General features: G+C 44.5%; 1 protein-coding gene across 2 annotated transcripts in view; it reads right to left on the bottom strand.

Moving 5' to 3' along the window:
* The window catches only part of PMEPA1 (prostate transmembrane protein, androgen induced 1), a 77,008-nt gene that overhangs the window by 5,829 nt on the left and 50,226 nt on the right, over positions 1 to 20,953 (bottom strand). For both annotated transcript variants that reach the window (XM_075901140.2, XM_006125338.5), the window contains exons 2-3: positions 8,530 to 8,684; positions 25 to 78 (exon numbers count right to left, since the gene is read on the bottom strand). In XM_075901140.2, coding sequence (XP_075757255.2) covers positions 25 to 78; positions 8,530 to 8,684 — 209 coding nt within the window. The remainder of the gene's footprint in view (positions 1 to 24; positions 79 to 8,529; positions 8,685 to 20,953) is intronic.

Raw genomic sequence — 20,953 nt, 5'->3', positions numbered from 1 at the left:
ATGCAATGCCAGCCTTATCCTCACCTCTGTTACTCCACTTCCGGACACTGTGCTTTCTGAAGGCCACAGACTTCCTTCCTACATTGGAAAGAATAGAAAGAAAATTGAGAATCATTCCTGTCCAGCCAGTGTCTAAACTGCCAAATATTTTCAAAGGAATTCTATCAAGTTATATGCTGGGCCAGAACATCCACTGGTGTAAATGGATGTAGCTGCAGTCAATGAAACCACATAATTTGCGAGAGGGATGAACTTGGTCGGAGGTTGTAAAAAAACAGTCAATATTCTTACTTGCATTATTAAGAGTGTTAGATTATTAACACTGAAAGAATTATTGAAATAGAATGTTCATCATTTATGCTTTCTATTTTTCTTGTTAAATTTCATTTAGAGCTTGGATTGGACAGTGAAAACAACACCAGCCAGTGTGACTCCCTTTTTCACTAGAGCCTTTTTTTTTCTTTCTTTTTTGGAGGTCTGTTTCAGTTATTGGTGCTCAGGCATGTTTAGCCCTGTCTGCGTTAAAACCATTGGCCTCCGTTCTGCAATCAGCTTACCGTATCACCAACTTCAGGCATTCCAAAATCAAGAGCCAAGCCTCCAAAATGCAGGGATTACCTTAAAATTAATTATTTTTAAAAGGTTCCTTGTATTTCTTTCTGCTATGTGAGCTGTTATAGTTCACACTTTCAAACTTTTCTCTGCAAGTGTAAGGGTTGGACATGTACCTTTTCTTTTCATTGGAAATTTGTATATAGTCTGGGGGCTTAAATAAAAATAACCAAATATAGTAAGACTGACGATAAAATTGCGGTTGTGGCAATGCTGAGATCCATGTGGGTGAACTCAGGTGCCAAAATGGGGTTTTGTAGGGTTTTCAAAATAATTACAAATGTTTATATTAGGTAGGAGGAAAACTAACTTGTACAAAAGTGGCCATTTTATGTGTTATCAAACAGTGCATTCTGAATTAGAGGACTCCCGTTTCCTCACACAACCTCTCCCTCTCCCTCTCTCTCTCTCTAATTCCCCAATTTTAGAAAAGTATATTTTGTGATGTTGGATTCTTTAAGAATCCAATTAAGTACTTGCTTCTGAAGCTCTGCTTCTGCACACAAATCTTAAGGCAGTTCTGTTATCAGTGCAACAACAACACCCCTCAGCAATTTATATGGAAAAGAATTGTCCCAGATTCTTTTTCACGTCTCTGTGGTTTTTAGGGTGTCTCTCTTTGAAATGCTAGAGGTTAAGTATTATGACAACTACGTACTTTGGAGTTAAAGATAATGGATCTATTATTTTAGTTTCATACTACATATCAATGCAGCTGAACATGTCTGGCAGTTGTGAGCAATGCAATTTTTATAGGGCATTTTGAGACTTAATACGTAATTGTCTACACAAGCACGAATTGTTTAGTCTATTCAATTGTATATGGCTTCCTTTGCCTACGGGAAGTGATATCCTGTAAGGATAGTCTATGGCAAAATTCCCTCAACATCCAAAACTACAGCGAGCACTTACACCCATCACAGATTGAAATTTAGTCTGGAAACAAACTCTCTCTCCTCTCACACACACTCAAAAATAAGCAGGGGAAAGGAAGCCTCAAAATACCAAAGAACTTTTGAATCTTTAGAAATATCTTGTTCAAACCAATGGAACCACTTAAATTGATATGCAATTTAAATCATTTAAGGATCTGGCTCTTTGTAACCAAATGCACTCTTCTCAAAATGAGGCAGGGGATTATGTTGTACCGCCAGGCAAGGAATGCCACAGAAGAGATACAACAAACAGGAGGATGACTGATGAACACAGAGCCAAAATATGGCTTTGAGCATTAGGTACACTGTAGCTGTATGCACGGATTAAAACTTTGCTGGCTTTCAGGTCTTGTGACCTCGATTAAAAGGAATCTGAAACCACTGGGCAGTGGAGGGAATCACATTGAAACAGCTGAGTGTTTACTTTGCAATCGCCTCATGGCAAACTTCCTGAGCGGCTACTGCCTCACTGCCGTATGCTCGATATTTTATATTTAACTTAGCAGTGGGCAGTGCCATTGCAATATCCCATCTGCTTTTCCATTTCCCCTGCAGTGATGTCAACCTGTTTCCATACGGGCGGCTGCCATGCTGCATGAAGGCCAGTGCTTTCGCCAAGGCAGAGGGAATAGCGCTACGCCCTGAGGTAAGATTTTTGACTTTGCACTGGATAAGGCAGCTTTCAACAGGGGAGGAGGAATATTGTTAAGTGAACTAAGTTACTTTCAGGACTTTCCTCCCCCTGGAATCCTCACCTCCCAACCCCTTATAGCAGGGCTGCCAACTGGGAGGTAGAGGGGCAAAGGGGGCAGCTGCCCCAGGGCCCACTGATTTAAAAGGGCCTGGGGCTCCTGGATGATGCCATTGCTACTGTGGCAGCAATCGGAGTCACGAGCCCTTTAAATCACCACCTACACAGATTGTTCTAGGTGCCCCTAAAGGGCTGGCTGGGGGAGGTTACCTCAAGCCCCACCCCTTCCACCTGAGGTCCTGCCCCTTCCAGAGGCACAGCGCTAGGCTTCCTTCCACCTTGCCCAGGGGCTCGGCAAGTCTCTCTGCAGCTCTGCCCTGCAGTCTCCAGACATGAAACTCTTTAAGGTTCTGTACTAGTCGCTATACAGGGGGGCTCATGAGCAGGGCTCCCAGGTGCTACCAAAATACAAGCACACGATGCCCAAGAGGAACTAGCACAGTAGGAAAAGCATTAAAATGCAACGACCAGAAATCTCAGCAGTGAACGAGCAGGAGCTGCACAGCTCAGTTCTAGATCAACGTCTGAAGTGGTTTGAGCGTGGATTTTTATTTTAATTCATTCTATTTAAGCATTTCATGGCCTGATCTGGTGAACAACTGAGCTGCCCCCAATGAAGTTAAAGATGTGCTTAGCCACCAAGGGGCTACGTAGGCTAGTGGCCCTCCATCTCAGTGGTACGCAAGATAGTTGCAACCAAGACAGTCTCTTGGGAGAGGGCATTTTGCTAACGGCACTTGCGTGCCTAGAATTTGCGGGGTGTGCCCACTGAACCATAACAACGCTTTGATTGGATGCAGAGGGAGAGCCGCATGCTCCCAGTGCTGGGTGCAATCAGCACTCACCTCAATTCATATGGCCTGGCTTTACATGCCTGTCGCTTTCGTAATACTGGTAGGAAAAAAAATGACACCGACGAAAACCAACGAAATCTGGCAACCCTGGGCATGGGCAAGGGTAAACAAAATGTCTTGTGGGCCACACACAGAACCCCCGTGGGTCACACATGGTCCCGGGCTGCAGGTTGCCCACCACTGTACTTAACTACTCCAGGACTGGGGCCTTGAACAGCACCCTTCACTATGGTGCATGAGCAGCAGCTTATGTCTCATCTCTAAATATAGAGAGGAAAATACAAAGTGGCCCTGGAAAGCAGCAGCCATGAGAGTGCTATAATACCAACCCCAAGCATTCTAAAATCACAAAGAAGGCCAAATCTCTCTCCCTCACATCCTCCTACCAAAATTAAGCCCCCCCTAACACACAACCATGAGATTGGCTTAAAATAATCAGATTCTCAAAATATTACATTGAGAGGAGTTATTCTTATTGTCCTTCTAACTTTTGCGCTCTTAGGGTTTGTGAGTTTCCAAGCTTATCTATGCGAGATTCTGGTGTTTGCACATGACTCCTTAGTCTAGGTCTTAATGAAAAAAATATCGTCAAGACTCCCTGCTGCTAGTCTGGCCCGGGCTGCATTCCTGACCCTGGCTGGCTGGGGCTCTCTGGTCCAGCAATATCTGTGGTCTGGCAGTCCCAGGTTTCATTGGTTCAACGCACACCTTGTATTTATAATCAAACGGCATAGCAACACTGAAGCTTTTGGGAGTTAAAACTGTGCTTGGAGAAGCATTTCTGATTGTGATTTCCTATTCCAGGGAATCAGTAGGGCATTAATAATAGAAGGGGGTGTCAAAGTGGTGACTGCCATTCTCATGGTGGAAAAGGCTGTTTCGAAAGGGAAGTTCTGCAGTGTTTCCTAGAAACAGTCACTCCCTGGATTTTTGGAGAAATGAAGGTATTTATGACAGGTAGAGAAGTCAACAGAGAAATATGATGCCCACAGTAGTCACATTAAAAAAATCGGGGATGGGGGAGTTGGAATTGTAAACCTTTCTTCTTCTAATTGCAATTGTTAAGCAGCAAGACAGGGTGGGCTCTACTGCAAATTCTTTAAAAAAAAAAAAAAAAAAAACCTTATTGCAAGCAATAGACCACTTCTGTATTTCAGAACAGTAATTCCTCATTTAACACTATAGATATGTTTCAGAAAATGATCATGTTAAGTGAAAACATGTTATGCGGGGTCAATTTTCCCATTGAAAATAATGGAAAAGGTGGCAGTTGCGTTTCAAACGGTGGTGTCTGTTGGGACCGAGACATAAGATTGGGGGAGAAAGGGGACTGGGTTACAGCAGGGAGAAGAGGTGTTTGTTTCTGGGGAAAGGAAGGGGAGAAGAAGGGAGGGGGATTGGGTTGGGAGTAAGCCCCTGTGGCGGGTCTGCTGGGACCCGCACTGCGTCTGGCGAGGGGGGGTCGCTGGGGAACTGCGCAGCGAGTGGCGAACCCTCCGCCGCTTTGCAGGGAAGTCGGGGAAGCCCCGCGCAGCTGCCGGCAATGGTTGGCTATGGAAATCGTGTTATTCTGGGGACGGTCATGTAATTAAAAAATGTTCCCCCCCAAAAAATCGTGCTATCACGAAAACGTGTTAAGCGGGCACATGTTAATGAGGAATTACTGTAGATGGAAAGTGCTGGGTCCAGGACTTCTCTGGGCATGCAAAAGTTTGCCATTGAAAAAGAACTTAAGTCTCCAGGCGCTCAGTGGATTGGCAAACTGCTATCTAGTTCAATACAGAGAATACACAGGGATGACAGACAGCCATTGATGTTGGAACACTGTTTTCTACAGGAAAAAAAAATCACACTGTGCTGAATCTTAAATGAGCCACTTTTAAAATCTTTATTATGATTGATCCTACTGTAATGAGCTTCCTGTTTAGCACACTAGGGGGCTTTTCTGTCCGTACAGGAGTGCTCACAGCATGCCAGTAACTAAAGTAATGTGTGGCTGTGAGTTAATTACATTACATGGGGGGGAGGGAGGGCAGGATTTTCTCTGGAGGGGCGGGGAGGAAGGAAACCAAGAGATGATTCATAATTAAAAATAAAAGATAATGTAGCTTTTGATCTATGGAGCTAATTTGTGTTACAGAAGTATTCCTTTAGTGGTAAATTCAAACCGCCTCTGATGGTGTTGTACACAATACAAGCGGCCCTGATATGGCACAGTGTAAATCTGCCAGGAGACTATCTGGCGTTTTGCACTGCTGCCCTCCTCCTCCAAGCCCCAGAGGTTCTACTTCCAAAGAGCCCTCAAACACCACAGAGAACTACACCCACTTGCTGTCCTACGGTCCATCACCCGCTGGCGCCTTAGTGAAGAGACAGACAGGACTGCAATGCCCATGGATGTCCAATTTATAACAGAGGGCATTGTGGGTGAGCTTTTATTGAAGAGCTCTCTTAATTCCTGCCATGTGAACATCTGTAATATAAGTACACGGTCATATGAGAGACAGAGTTAGGCTATGTCTAGACTTCAGGGTTATATCGGAAAAAGATACACAAATTGTGAACCGCAATTTGCATATATTTTTCCGCCTTTTTTTTTTCCGGAAGAGGCTTTTCCAAAATTTGGCCCATCTACACAGGGCTAAATTTTGGCAAAACATCCTCTTTCAGAACATCCCTTCTTCCTCATACAACGAGGAATACAGGGATACCGAAAGAATGCGTCCGCTTTTTCAAAAACTGTTCCAAAAAAGTGGACGCGTTCCTTGGACTGCAGAGTAGACATAATCTTAGGTATGATCAAAATGTCTAGGGACCTTATAGGAGAGCGACCAACCCATAATTGGGAGCAGAAAGATGTTTTCCTGATGTCAGTGTTATTACCCAATTGTCCATGATGTGGTGTCTTGTGCTCCTAAAGCATCTGGGATGAGCCACTGTCAAAGAGCCATGATACCAGACTAGAGGGAACACTGGTCTGATCTATTAGAGAAATCACTATGTCGCCTGCAGTTGGCTGGGAATATTTCAAGAACAGATTCTCTCCTGAACTTTCAGCTCCTGTCTCCAGTTGGCTGGACTGGAAACATCATAAAAATAGCTCTCTTTTGGTATTTTGTTACTGGCAGAAACCAAAGGCATGAGAATTTAGGAAGAACGGCTGTAAAAGTTTTTAAGACTACCTCCCAGGATCTGGATTTGAGTTAGAATTTCAGCTCTAATCCCCTGGCTTGTTTGCTTCCAAACAGGCAGATGCTTTTGTAAAAATGCCTCATCTGCAAGTCACCATCACATGTGTGTTGTTAAAGAGAGTTCACCTTGTAGTTTGTTCTTCTTGCCTGGTTTAAACAACAGCTCATTCCCTCACTCCTCTGAGACACATTCCACTAAGACGACATTACTAAACTGCATGATTTCACAGTTGTCGGTGTCTCTCACTTTGGTGAGAAGACCTTGACAATGAACCTCAGTGGCCTTGAGTATTTCATGCCAAAGTGAGAGAGAGGTCTGTGGGACAGGGATGGTTTGCATTTTTTTTGGTCATTAAATGAATACTGGACAGTTTCGCCAAATACCTTGTAACTATCGACTTTGGGCTCATCAATAGGGAGTCATTGGGATGACTTACTAGAACTCACTCTTAATGTCAAGTTGCCTGTTTTTAAAAGGATAGCCTCATCTGATTTTATTATTATAGGAAACACTTGATACCTGGGAATAGTGCACCATCCATGACAAACTAAACATGTGTCATAGTGATAGAAATGTAGCCGTGTTAGTCTGGTGTAGCTGAAACAAAATACAGGACTATGTAGCACTTTAAAGACTACCAACTACCTTACCCATTACAAAGATAGCTTCCCCAATTATCACCTCTAATACCATTAGCTCACAGACATCTACCCTTCCCCACCTCTAATATCATTAACTCACAGACATTTACCTCCCTTCCCTCCCCCCTCCCCCGCATCTCCCTTCTGTTCTGAAATGTGATTTGTCCTTTTCATATGTGTTCATTTTTTTTTAATTGTATCCTTTGGTATATATGGCTGTGACTATTTTCTTCCACTATTTGATCTGAGGAAGTGGGTCTGGCCCATGAAAGCTCATCATCTAATAAACCATCTTGTTAGTCTTTAAAGTGCTACATAGTCCTGTATTTTGTTTAAACATGTGTCAGTACATTTGCACTTATTGTAGAAACCTGTGATTTGGAAAAAATGACATATTTTGCATGGATTTGGGAACATTCCTTTTTTAAATTTTCTGCCTATGGAAACTCCTGAACAGTTCCAAATGGATGAAGCATTCTTCCTCCCTTCCTGTCCCAAATTGCTGAGCACAGCTGCCATGTCTTGCCTTCTACACCAGTGATAGTTTGACAGATTCTGATTGTTAAAGTGCTTTGTGATTCTTCAAGATGCCAAGCAATATAGAAATGCAAGGTATCAAAGAGCTCAGTAAGAAAAAAATCCCCAGAATGTATTTCTTTTCCATGTAGGTTTTTATAATGTTGCTCATCACCATAGTATCTGAACACCTTCTAGTTGCACATTAAGCAGCATGACTAATATTTGTCACGATACTGGAATGGATTTTGATTGAATTTGTGTCAACACTACAATTAAAAGAATTTTATTTCCTCTTTGTTCAAAAGAAGCAGGAAGCTTAAATTGTACCATGAACCTTTCAGGCATTATAACAGGGAGAATTCTCCTTGTTAGACTGAACAGTGTTTTCTGTGTGCTGCAATACAATAATGAGACAAAAAACTCATTGCACTTCTAGTTGTAATAGTGATATTAATGCAGATTTGTGGCCACTATTACAATACACCCTAGTAAATACTGTATGATATTTGCACCCTCATCTCTAAATTTAAGCAGTATTATTTAGGACTCCCTGGCCAATGCAACACCCGCAGGACCAATGTATTTTAGGGTTATGTGAGTCAATAATGAATCTAAGAGTTTATAACTGGTGTTTTCAGATTCAGGGGGTACAAGAAACCCTCCTCCCACTGTCAAGCTGTGGTTCCCCCTTTAACATCTGGCCAGTTACTTGGCAGTGGCTTACACATCCTCAGCTGCAGTCTGCCTGTTGCAGAGCATACAAAGGCTTCTGCACTTGCTCACATGCAAAGTGCCCAGGTTCCGACACGAGGTGGTTTTGTTCTCAAGGCAGTGAATGCTAATCTGAAATTTCTCCACAAAATCCTGCAAGACCCCAACCCACCTGAAAGATTTGGCTTCTCTGAAGATGCCTGCCTTAGGGCTCTAAATAGCTTGTGCACCTTACTAGATGGGCAAATGCAATTAAACTGGACACTTCTGGCCACATGGACAGCAACACACACCCAGATGGGGGAGTTACTTACTGAAGATAGATTCTCATCTCTCCTTCTCCCTTGACTGTGCCGGTTGATGAAGGATCGTGCAGAGAGTTTGTAGTGGTTCAGCAGACATGTGATCACTACCACCATCACCATCATCACCACCACGATTATGATTATCTGTACAAACTCCAACTCCGCTGCAAGAGATAGAGACATGCATTTTGAGCCACCTTAGAAAAGCAACACCAAATAGAGTACAAGAAATCCTAGACCGAGTTCAGCCATAAAGCTAGTGCAGCCGCACAGCTGGATTGTTTCCACGGATGTTTCAAAAGCTCAGACACAGATGTTCCCTGCAAGCTTCCAGTTAAGCAACACAGAAAAGGGAAATGACTAGAAACAAGAAATAACAGTGCTCTATGGATGTAAGGAGTTAACCAGTTATCCGGTAAGTAATAGCCTTATCGGCAGGCTTACCAAGGTAACCAGATAGCTGGCACCTGGCCCAGCGAGAGCAGCCCTGCACCCATAGGGCAGTGTGGTGGACCCTGCCCGGCCCAGCGGGAACATGTGGTGGGCTCGGACTGGCATGGTTTGAGCAGCCTGCAGTGCAGTGGGCCCGGACATTTAACATTTTAAACAGGATTTTACAGCCCTAGAGTGCTCATCCATAATAGATGAAGGACTGTCTTTACACAGGATCTGCAAAGACAAAACGATTCTCAGTGTTGGCTTTATTGGCTGCAGTTGCGAGGCCTGAGTCCACGGACAACATTTCTCAAAATGTCCCGGGGGAGCCATCTCAATATCTCTATCAGACATGTTTGCTAGATGCCGCCACTAACTAGGCTGGCAATGTATTATTTCAGGGCTGGATGCCCTGCCACCCCATTCAGCGAAGACGTGCTTCAAACATTTCTGGTCTTCATGACACAATTTTAAAAACCAAGTCTGAGTTTGCAGTACACTCAACAATGACATCACCTATTCAGCAGAGGCTCTTGTAGTAAATTAAGCTTCAACAGCCTTGTGAGTTGGGGGGTATACTACCCCCTTTTTTACAGGTTTGTAAATGGAGACCTCTCAAGGAGTCACAGCAAGCTTGGAATACACTAGGAATAGATTCCCAGTCCCACCCATGCCACAAGACTTCCATGCTAGCTCCAGTTTAATCTGCCAAAAAACACACAGTGGATCAGAATTTGTGCTTTTCAATGAGAGGACGGACATTGAATCTACACTGACAGCATCTCCCTCCTTCCCATGTACATAACACATCTACAGATATCACTCACTTCAGTGCTCGAGGGGCAGATATTGAATAGTGTGAACTGGCACAAAGAGCCTCAGCAGGTTACCAATTAACTTCTGTGTCCCCCCAAGAGATACTAGATAGCAATTGGTATGGAATGGCTCCTAAAGTCAAAGGCAATATTTCCCCACTTATACTGCATGCATTGGCTGGAACTAGATATCGGAGACAGCACATGACAGCTTGAGAGAGAGTTTCTTGCAATCCTACTTCTGAGAAGATGTATCTAGCATCCAGGGTGAACCTAGAAGACACCCTGTGCAACCCAGCTCCCTGACAACTGGCAACGAAGTTATCCTGTCTGCTAAACACAGATGCTCACCTGTACGTTTGGCTGAAGTGAAAGCACGGTGCTTGTCTATCTGTGCTATCCCCAAGTGATATTTGTAGAGACCAAGTCAAGGGGGAAAAGGGAGGAAAAGCAAAGCCAACAGTGCTGACGATGTTGATATAAACCCATTCCTCCATGAGAAAAGCCACAGAAACCATTTTTTCAAAAGCTGTGCCCTCAGCTATCACAGATACTGTAATTGGCATTAAAATGTGAGAGCACCTAAAAAGCACACCATTACAATAAGACGTGTATCCAGTGGGATGAGTTCTGCTGACTCGGGCAGATATTTTATATGGAGCATTTTCCTTCTGGCAGCAGGGACGTAAAAGCAAATAAAAAGCAGAACAGGCCAAGTGACAATCCTGGCTGGTCACCTCAGGGTTATCTCTGCTCAGCAGCAGCAGCCTTTTCTGCCACCAGACCAGTTTTAATATTATATTTCCCAAATCACCTCCAAACCACTGCTGACTGTGCCCACAACCTTCAAAAGTGGTCTTCAGGTCAGTCAGAACATTTGGGAGCTTTAGTGTGAGAGCATGTCTTTTCAGGATTGGAGCCAACCACCCACCACCTGAGAGGGGTGGAAGGAAGCAACTGAGTGAAACTATCAGTCCACTTGTGAATCCAAGTGCCTGTACTTCTGAGGAAGTGGATCTGGCCCACGAAAGCTCATCACCTAATAAACCATCTTGTTAGTCTTTAAAGTGCTACCTAGTTCTGTCTTTTGTTTCAGCTAGACTAGACTAACACGGCTGCATCTCTATCACTATTCTGCACAAGCAGTGATGGAAGGGAATGTTAGCTAATGTCCCAGGGACAAACTCTACCCACGTAAAAAGGGAACCATGGGATCTTCAACGGTACATCAGACAAAGTGGTACCCAAACATCATGGCCATGAGCTCAGCATGCCAACGACACAGAACATCTCTTTTTCAAAGTTAAATCTGAAACCCCCACCTGCCGCATAGTTGGGCATAGCTGGTGGGAGAAAGAAGGGATATTTGACTGTGCCGGGATTGAGATGTGTGGTTCTAGAGATAGAAGGATGCTTAAAACCCAGTAAATCATCCCTGCCAGGCACAACACACCATGCCACACCACACAATTAATGCTAACAGTTTTAGGAGGGGGAAATCTAAGAACTCTTATACATTGCATTACTTTTTGTAATGTAACTGCATGGGGAAAACTTCAGGTAATGCTTCTCTGGAGAAAAAATGTGTGCATTACATGGGTAAATCCCTCTCTCCCCAGAGCTGCCATTTCAACCTGTTACAAAGCTACCGCTTCCAAACATGAGCCTCTTGGATACCATTTTTTAATGCGGGGAAAAACAGCTGGAGAGGAGCTGGGTGGAGACATTTACCCAGCCACAGCAAAGAGTCCGTCCCCCTTATACCCCCGCCCCAGCCTTTCAAAGTCCTAAGAATCTAGCTGTAATGCTCTCCACTGAATGGGCAACATACAGTACACATATTGTCCTCTGACACCCACATTCACAGCTGCAGCCTGTCGCTGGGGCTTATTTTGGGGCCTGTCATAAACAGAGGTCTTTAAATCCACTCCAGAGAAAAGGCAGCTCTGCACTTTCTACCTCAATGAGATACATGGCGAAAAGCCACACAATGCCATGAAGGGAAACAGTCACTCAGCCTCTCCGCCTCATTTAAATATTTGCCATTAACATTCAAGGGCCCTTTGTAGAAAGTCTCCCTGCATGACCAAAAAGATGAGAGGCTTTAAACCATTACCCAGAGCCCTTTTGTTTCCTTCCAACCATGAGAGGTTAAAGGTAACAGGCACCCTGACAGGGAGACAATCCCCTTGTCCTTGTGTTAACTGCTAGGGCCCTGGACATGCTTGGTTGCTTCCTAGACAGCTCGAAGCGCTTGGCAGACAGGCAGGCCGCCCTGAGGGTGGTGTGAGGGCAGACCGCATTTGGCAGTCCTATCACGCGCCGCTCAGGCCTCAGCCTCGCCTGTCAAGGGGGAGGTTTACATAGGAGCAAGGGATTTTTTTGTTTTATTAACCAGATTTATGGCTGCCTGTCTGCCACATGGAGGGGATTCCCACAGCCGCCAGCTACGTGTTCCTGTCAGCAGGAGACCTGCCTCTTGGGCTAATCTGCATTTCTTTAGAGTGGCAGAACTGCAGAACGCTGGACTTAACTGGGAGGAGAGATTCTGTTTCCCAATAGGGCTATTGTGGTCCTCCGTGCACTGGGAAACACCAAACCCCCTTTAATAAAAATGTTCCCTGGAGATGTTTATTCAGATCCAAAAGCCAATTGCAAATGTCTGCCATTCATAGAAAAAGAAGTGGGCGTCTCAGGGGAAAGAGTCCCAGTTCACCATCCTTTGGGAGGCCCAACTGTAAGAGAGGGCAGCACGTTGTAACAACCCCTTTCAAAGTGGGGGACTCTCTAAACTCCCATTTTCCATCCAGTCAAATCAGAAACTCTCCACACCCAGCTCCAGTAAAAAATAATTTCCAGCAAATATCCTGATCCCCCCCCACACATTTTTTCCTATAAGGTGACCCCAGTCATGCAAAATCTGGAGTGGAACCCCATTTATTTATCCAGGAAGAAAAATGGAAGTCAGATAAAATGAATGGATACTGTGAGGCTATGGTATTCAGAATGAACTTGCACAATGGCTAAGGAAACATGGCTACCTCTTGGAATGCTAGGGATTGTATTGTAATAGAGAGGTAGCCGTGTTAGTCTGAACTTGCTAAAACAAAAGGAAAAACTATGTAGCACTTTAAAGACTAACAAGATGGTTTAATAGGTGGTGAGCTTTTGTGGGCCAGACCCACTTCCTCAGAAGTACAGGCACTTGGATTCACAAGAGCTTGCCATACACTAATTTCAAAAAAATCTGCCAGGTACAATTAGCAACTAAAACTGCAGTGGATAATGGGGCTTTGTCTACACTTAACAGTTTAAAGCACAGTCCTGGCAGGGTTTTAAACTGAAAGTGTGACCAGGGCACAAGTACTGGGAGAGAGCTCTTCCAGAGCCATATGTAAACTACCTCCACAAGGGGCGTAGCTAATAGTGCTGGGAGCAGGGCTCCCAGTGCTGTAGCCTGGTTCACACTGTCGCTTTACAGAGCTGTAACTTACTGCACTTAGGAGGATGGGGGTGTTTTTTCACACCCCTGCGCCAGAAAGTTACAGCACTGAAAAGTGCCAGAGTAGATTGGCTTCTACTCAGGCAGCAATGCTGGTCTGTCATTCCAACTGAACACTTTATGTCTGCTCTTTTGCCAGTAAGGCTTGGCACAAAGTCTAGACGGTGCACTGCTGAAAAACATTCCTCTTCTAAGGACACTGCCCTTGTCAAAATGCCCAAGTTAGTCAGGGACCCCTTTCAGTAGGTGGATGACAGCTCTTTAAAACATAAGGGCACAAACAACTTCACACCTGGATAATGCAGATCCCTCTTTCCTCTCCTATTTGTTACACAGACTATCATCTGGAGAAACCACCATCCTCACATGATGGAATGTGTTGCTTGCTGTCCAATTCGCACAAAGCCGGATTTTAAAAGAGGCAAGCCAACTTTGCCTGTGATAAAGTGTGACACATGTTTTGGTCACTTGAAAAAAAGTATGTCGGTGACCAAATGGCTCATAAAACCTTAAAAAGGGACATGGTTCTATCCCAAAAGATTCTGAAAACTTTCTAAAGAAAAACAAGACTAGCTGGTTACAAAGAAAAAAGTTCTCACATGATGGGTGTGAGACACATCAATTAGCCAAGTCTTGCTAAACTGCTGAAGGAATTCTGTTGGTATAAGTAAAGCTAAAACTGTCTGGGAGTGTTTTTAATATCTCCCCCATCTGCAAAACCAGGTGTTTTAGTTATCATGTGTCCAATCGCAGATTTTATAGTCCTCTAAAAGTTGTGTAAAATAGTTTTTTCACACACAAAAGTACTGTGACTGGAGAGTCTGATATTGAACAAAGGAAGTTTTCCCCATGGGGAAGATTGGGAATGGTGGCAGGGTCAAGACTTTTAACCTCTCTCTGGTCCAGTAATAAACATTGTCTAGTCTGCCACTAATTTAACTAGCTGATTTAACCTAGATCCAATAGCTACTGTAATATAATGTAATTATTACTGAAGAGGAAATACTTCTTTCCAGCAGGAGTTTTTCCCCCGTTTCTTTTAAGGGCAACTGTTTGGAATATTACAAGTGGAAACTCAAGTGAGGCAGATTAGTGGCAGCGTGCAGGTGAGATGATGTGATTTATCATATGGTTCTGCAGAATACTGCATGGCACTTGCTACTTTTGATTACAAGTTTGGCTGTTTAAATGTATAATGTAGTTTAGCCATATGTACTGAGTAGGCAAGTTCACATTATAAACAGAACCAGAACTTTAATTTTCTAATGGGAGTGGGGGGTTACTTTTGTAATCTCAACATCCTACAAGTAGGCCTCCCACCTCAGCTATTGTTTTTTCTTACCTATGCTCATAGGTGTTGACTCCTTGGGTGCTCAATGGCTTAGGGTGACCAGATTTTACAGGGACAATCCAGATATTTTGCTTTGTCTTACATAGGCAGCTACCTCTCCCTCCCCCCTTCCCCCACGGGTGCCGCACCCCAATCCCAATTTGTCACATTTGCTGTCTGGTCACCATGGCCTGGTGACAAGGTTGCAAAAGGGGCAACTACCCCAGGGCCTGGCAATTCAAATGGGCCCAGGACTCCCAGCCGCCACTGCTGCTAGGGCCCCAGGAAGTGCAAAGGGCTGGCTGTCCAGCCTGCACTGAGGGCTGCTTGCCCCAGCCCAAGGCCCCGTCCCTGCCTGGAGCACAGAGCCAGCCCTCCCCCACCTTGCGCAGGGACCCACCATTTCTATTGGCCTCCCTGGCTACCCTACAGAGGCTGGAGCCTCCACAGGGAAAAAAAACAGTGGGTACTTTGCACCCACTGGCAGCCCCGCAGGCCAACACCTCCCACCTTCTGCAGATCAGCTGTTGTGTGCAGGAGGCACTGGAGGTGGAAAGAGGAAGGGTGGGGTGGGAAGAGGGGAGGCAAAGATGGGGTCTTGGAGGAAGGGGTAGAGGTAGGGCAGGGGTCAAGCAACCTCCAACAACTCGGTAAGTCAGTGCCTATGTCTATGCCCATGTCCTTGATCATTTATCTTCATCTGCATGGGGAAGCACAAGGCTTCCTAAGTGCTTAGGAACCTTTTAACAGAGTGACTCTAGAATGTTATTGAACTAGCGATCTGAACACACAGGCTATTGTGTATCTCCGTGAGGTGCTTTCTAGAAAGGATGTGCTGTGTTTTATAAATAAAAAGATTTCTCGCCACTGCACTGCCATCAATGTGCCTCTAGTACAGACAACACATCAGCGACTTTCAGAGCAGGTCTAAATCACAGGATGATAGAGACTTCAGCATCTGCACATTATTGTCCCTACCACAGTTGCAACCCGTGAGGACTGTACCAGTGGGATACTGGTAAGTCTCATATTGCCCCCAAACTCCAGCCTGTAGTAAGCAGCACAGCATGTGAGCCTGGAACTAAGCTCTTTTGAATCATCTGTATCATTATAACAAGAACAATCACGCCTCCCAGTCTGGCCTTATGGGGAAAAAATGCAATTCAAAAATATCCCACACAATTTGCTCTTGTCAAGCTTCAAAAGGGTCAGGTCTACATGAGGCATCAAAGTTTATGTCAATTCTTCCTTCTGTTTTAACTTTTATTCATGTTCCTCTTTTTGAAAACCCATGAAAGCTCCCTAGAAAGCTGGAACTAGGTAGTAAAATTGCATCCAAATGGCTAGAGTCAAACTAATGAATAAAGATCTTAATAAAACCCAAACTGTAGTGTAACCATGCTATTCAGGCACTGAGTAACTCAAAAAGCACACGGGGTGGTGGTGATGGGACTGCAAAGAACGTAATTTACAATTCTGTTGGGATCTTTAAAAAAAACACACAAGAAAAAAAACCTCACTCATTTTGTATTAGACTTCCTAATCATTGTCATTTTTCAATTAGAAGAGACCTCAATCCATTTCTTTCTGTAATTTCCCCCCAGGGAGGTGTTATGAATGCACCAGACTTTATGTGATGGACAAATTTGGCTTGCAAATGCAAAGTAAGGTCACTCTAATTTAATTTAGCATAATTTTCACTCCTGAATACATTTCAAACTAACAGGTTCAGACACCACATTTAAGTGACATAACCTACTTCTCCATATTTTCTGTCTAGACAGACATTGCCATTTTGGGGATCAGCGTGTGATCACTCTGCAACTAAATTTTTTTTTAATACAGATGAATGTATTTCTGGAAATGGATATTCAGGGTCACGTGAAATCACTTATCAAATGCTACGTCTGCGTTTCTGCCTGCCTCCTCAAACCAGTTCTGTCCTTGAATATTGGATCATAGCATTACATTAAATCAAAATGTTGGGCTATGAAAAATACAGGTTACACACTGTTGTCCAGATGACAGACATGCACAGAGAAATAGCTGCACACACACAGATACTTTGTGAGAAATTTGGGTAACACTTTCACAGTGTGCCACGATCCAGAGGGATCCTTAGCTCTGCCAAGCAAGAGTGCCCCTGTTATGTGGAAATTGCCTATAAGCTAAGAGGAGTGATGTCTCCCTTTCTAGTTAGAACATCATGTGTCGATTTGGTCATTCCTGGACTTCTGTCTGCCCATGGGTATTGGGAACTAAAAGCACCTGAAATGTATGAAAATCTAATCTGGTTAATAACTGCTGTCTATGTGACAAGACAGAGGACAGCTCATTGTCATTCCAACCAGCAGCCCCCCATGTGAGTGACTTTCAACTGGCAAGCCATTTCATTTATCTAGGCTCCAGGAGCACCAGAGCCAAGATTTCCTCCTCATTTGAATGAAGACCTGACTTTTTAGAATTTAAAATCAAATTGAACCAGACATTGAAAGGAATAACTTTCTGATAGCTGCTAGGAGCATTTCACATACTATGTCCACTGAGCATTTAATCCACAACAGGTTTACATTTTGTTTAAAAAGAAGACAGTGATTTGAGTTAATATTCCTTCTGTAAGCAATGGTCATTACTCTTCCCAAATGTATCAGGTTCAAGCATGCAGCGTTTAAGCAGAACTAGCTTTGCCACATGATATTTCTGAGGTCTTTGAAATGTTATGTTTTAAAGCGTTTCCTTATTTTACAAATTTTGTTCCCACATTCAGAACACATAACAATTGTTCTCTTCTGCTATATAGAATACCATTTATTTATGAATGCCAATACTCCAGAGCTGTATGGGAACAAGTATTTATGGAGACTATACCTATATTTTGCTGACTAATTCAAAACCATGGTAAGGTACAAAGGTAATTTTCAGGAGAGTTTTTTACAGTAAGACCTTTGCTTTCAACTGGGTACAATCTGCAAGTCAGAACAGTTCTCTTTTAGGGTTGCCAACCCTCCCTGTTTCACCGGGAATCCCCAGGAATTGGGCTACGTGTCCCCGAGGCTGCTGAAGCCAATCTGGGAGATTTTTGCCCACTAACAGTTTGGCAGTGCAGTGGGGCTAAGACAGGCTCCTTGCCTGCCCTGTTTTGCACCGCTCCCGGAAGCAGCTAACCCTTTGGGCTGACAGTCTCCGTGTACAGTTCATGCTCGGAGCACTGACTCTACAGCTCCCATTGGCCGGGAACTGAGGCCAATGGGTGCTGCAGGGGCAGTGCCAGCAAGCAGGGACAGCGTGGAGCCAGGGTGGCACACTCACCGCCACCTAGAAGCCACTGCCGGAATTAAGTGCTGCCTGGTGGCACTGGAATTTCTCCTGAGCAGTTGCACAAGTACACAGCTTACAAGGAACATTGCTCCTCACTCCCTCCTGCTTCCTAGCTCCTTACCCCAACTTAGAGCCTGCACCCCTCACTCCCTCTTTCACCCCCAAACTCCCTCCGAAAGCCCACCCCACCTGCAGCCCCCAAAACACCCTCCCAGAGCCTACATCTCTTCCTGTGCCACAACCCCTTGCTCCAGCCTGGTGAAAGTGAGTAGGGGGAGAGTCAGCAAGGAAGGGAAGGAGAATGAGTGAGTGGGGGTGTTTGGCTTCAGGGATGAGGTGGGTCAGGGGTGTAACTTTAGGGAAGGGGGGGGCAAGTCTGTTTGGATTTGTGTGAATAGAGTTGACAACCCTAATTACTATCCAGAGGCTTCAGTCATTACATGTATTAAATAATTCAGAGAATACCGGACACCCGAGATGGTTGGTATTCTCTGAATTTTTCCCCAGCCAGGAGGTGAAAATGACGGGCACCTGGCAACCCTACAAACACTCAGCGCCCGACTACCCTACCCTCCCGAGTCCTCCCCCCTGGCTCCCAACACCCCCAGCCCCAATGCTTACCTGGTTCCCCAAGGCTGCCGGCACAAAATGACTGCTGGCCAAAAGGCCTAGGGCAGGCATGTCCAAAGTCCGGCCCGCGGGCCAATTGCGGCCCGTGTTCCGGTTTAATATGATCCCCACAGGTAATTTGGCAATATCTATCTTTTATGGCCCCCAACGAATCCATATGTATTGAGATGAATACATTGTAAAATCTCAGGTAATGTCAGTTGGTCTAAATCAGTTATAAATATATTTGGACACAACATGTATACTTGGTGTTATGTTCCTGTTCATATTTTTTGAACTTAAAAGTTGACAGACAACCTTTATTACCAATAATATGTAATGTACTTTACAATGTTCCTGACATATATTTCAGCTTCCTGGATTTTTTTTTCCATCTGGCCTTCAGATATGAAAGGCAGAGTGATTTAACACCTGTTTAGATTTGTCATCCATGTGACGAAATGAAAAGTATGCTGTTTGCAATAAACTTTGCATAAAATAGTTAATTTGCATTTAATTTTAATGGTTCAAAGAATGTCAGGCAAAATGGTCGGCCCTCACGCATGTTCACTTCATCAAATCTGGCCCTCTTTGAAAAAAGTTTGGACACCCCTGGCCTAGGGGAAACAATGCTTCCCCTGGGTCTTAGTGCTCAATCTCTCCCCTGTTCCTATCTCTACACTCACTCTTAAAGGGGACATGCTGTTTTAATGCTGTTTTATTTTATTTTAATTTTTTTGGCTTAAGTCCTTGGAGTCCTTTTTTTGTTGTTGTTGCTCAATAACTTTGCCCCCCCCCCCTTTTCCCTTCAACAGATTTTTTTTCCCAGTGGTTTTTTTTTGGGGGGGGGGGAGGGGGAAGGGGGTGTTCAGTATTTTTGTTTCAACCATCTGGCAACCCTGGTGCTTGAATTTTTTCCAGGTAAGATGGGTCAGGCTAGGATAGCATGAATCATTCCCCATACTCTCCTCAGGCTGTCCGCACTTATTTTCTTCTAGCACAAATCTCAGACCAGGAGAAGGCCTTGCTGGCTCCATTGAGGTGGGAGGGCAAGACAGCACAAGAGGCAACTGAGCCATTGTCCAGAAATGAGGTGATCCACATACAGCAAGTCCTTCAAGGCATAGGGAGAGGAGACACAACCTGGACCAGTACAAGACTTGCTTGTTTCTACACAAAGTCAATCCCTTTTAACAAGGGAAGGGAACAACTTCTGGGTAGGGGCCCACTGACCCACAGAAAAATCTGTCAGGGCCCGCACACAAGTGAGAAGCAAAAAACACCCAAACCCCCAACAAACAAAAAAATCCACCTCACTGACGTGGCTCCTGACCGAGAAGGGGAAAGACGCTCCCCACATTCCCCTCACACACCAGAGCCTAGGGTGGCCCAAGCTAGTAGATTTTGTTTGCTCCAGCCCTGAAGAGGGGTAGTGGGGGACTGGAGCAACCAGTGTGGACTCCCCAATCCTGGGGGGGAACACCAAGCCACGAGGGTCAGATCTAGGCAGGTTGGAGGCTGCATCCAGCCCTTGACCCTTAGATTTCCCACCCCTGCCTTTTAACATCTTTCTTCCACTGTACCCTTTTTTCACGTTCCTGCCCCATCTCGGGCCCTCAGACAGTTCCAGGCTACCAACATAAAAAGTGATTGTCAAAAAACATGGAGGGGGAGGAGGGGAAAAGTCCTGAATGACGTCGTGAATACAGAAAGTATAACAAGGAAACCCAGTTTATACCAGGGAAATTTCTAAAAAAAATCCCCCAGCGTTATTAACACCAACTTATAGAGAGGGAGCCAAAACAGGTTTATGATGGAAACTCAGCTGCAGCTTTCATTCAGTAGCAGCCACTGCTAATCTATATATCAAGGCTAATTAGATTAGTAGGGAAAAAAAAAGGAGGAAGTGCGTAAGAATTCCTGAAACTAAAAGAAGAACACAGACTGAGAGGAACACAGATTTTATTATATTAAAAAGTTTTAGCATCCAGTGGAAACTGCGTTTTTCTCTGAATCACAGTCACCCTCTTGCACTGCCTATGTCATTCTCAGCACTGTTCAGAAGTACTGAGCACATTTTCTTTCACTTAGCCTGGCTCTGCTTAAGGGGGAAATTTGGTTTTATCTTGATTTTGACCCATATTCTGCACAAGTGATAAAGGACTGTCCTGTTGAGAAAGAAACCGTGGGGGAGTGCACAGAGATGGAACTGGACGGGATAAGTTGATAGGTGTCCCCGGACCAGTTTCTTTTTTAATAAGATTGGTAGAACAGCTATTTGCAAATCAGCACATGAAAGCCTTTGCTGCTCAAAGGGAAGGGTCTGACTGGGGTTGAGGGTTCTGGGGTGGGAGGAGGTTTTGGGGTGCAGGTTGCCCATGGGCTGTGGCAGGGAGCGGGGACTCCCCCTTCGCCCTTTCTCCT

Source organism: Pelodiscus sinensis, chromosome 17 (assembly GCF_052426305.1).
Source record: "Pelodiscus sinensis isolate ZL-2025 chromosome 17, ASM5242630v1, whole genome shotgun sequence".
NCBI lineage: Eukaryota > Metazoa > Chordata > Testudines > Trionychidae > Pelodiscus > Pelodiscus sinensis.
Note: the sequence above shows the minus strand (reverse complement) of the source record. Positions and strands in the feature narration are given on the sequence as shown.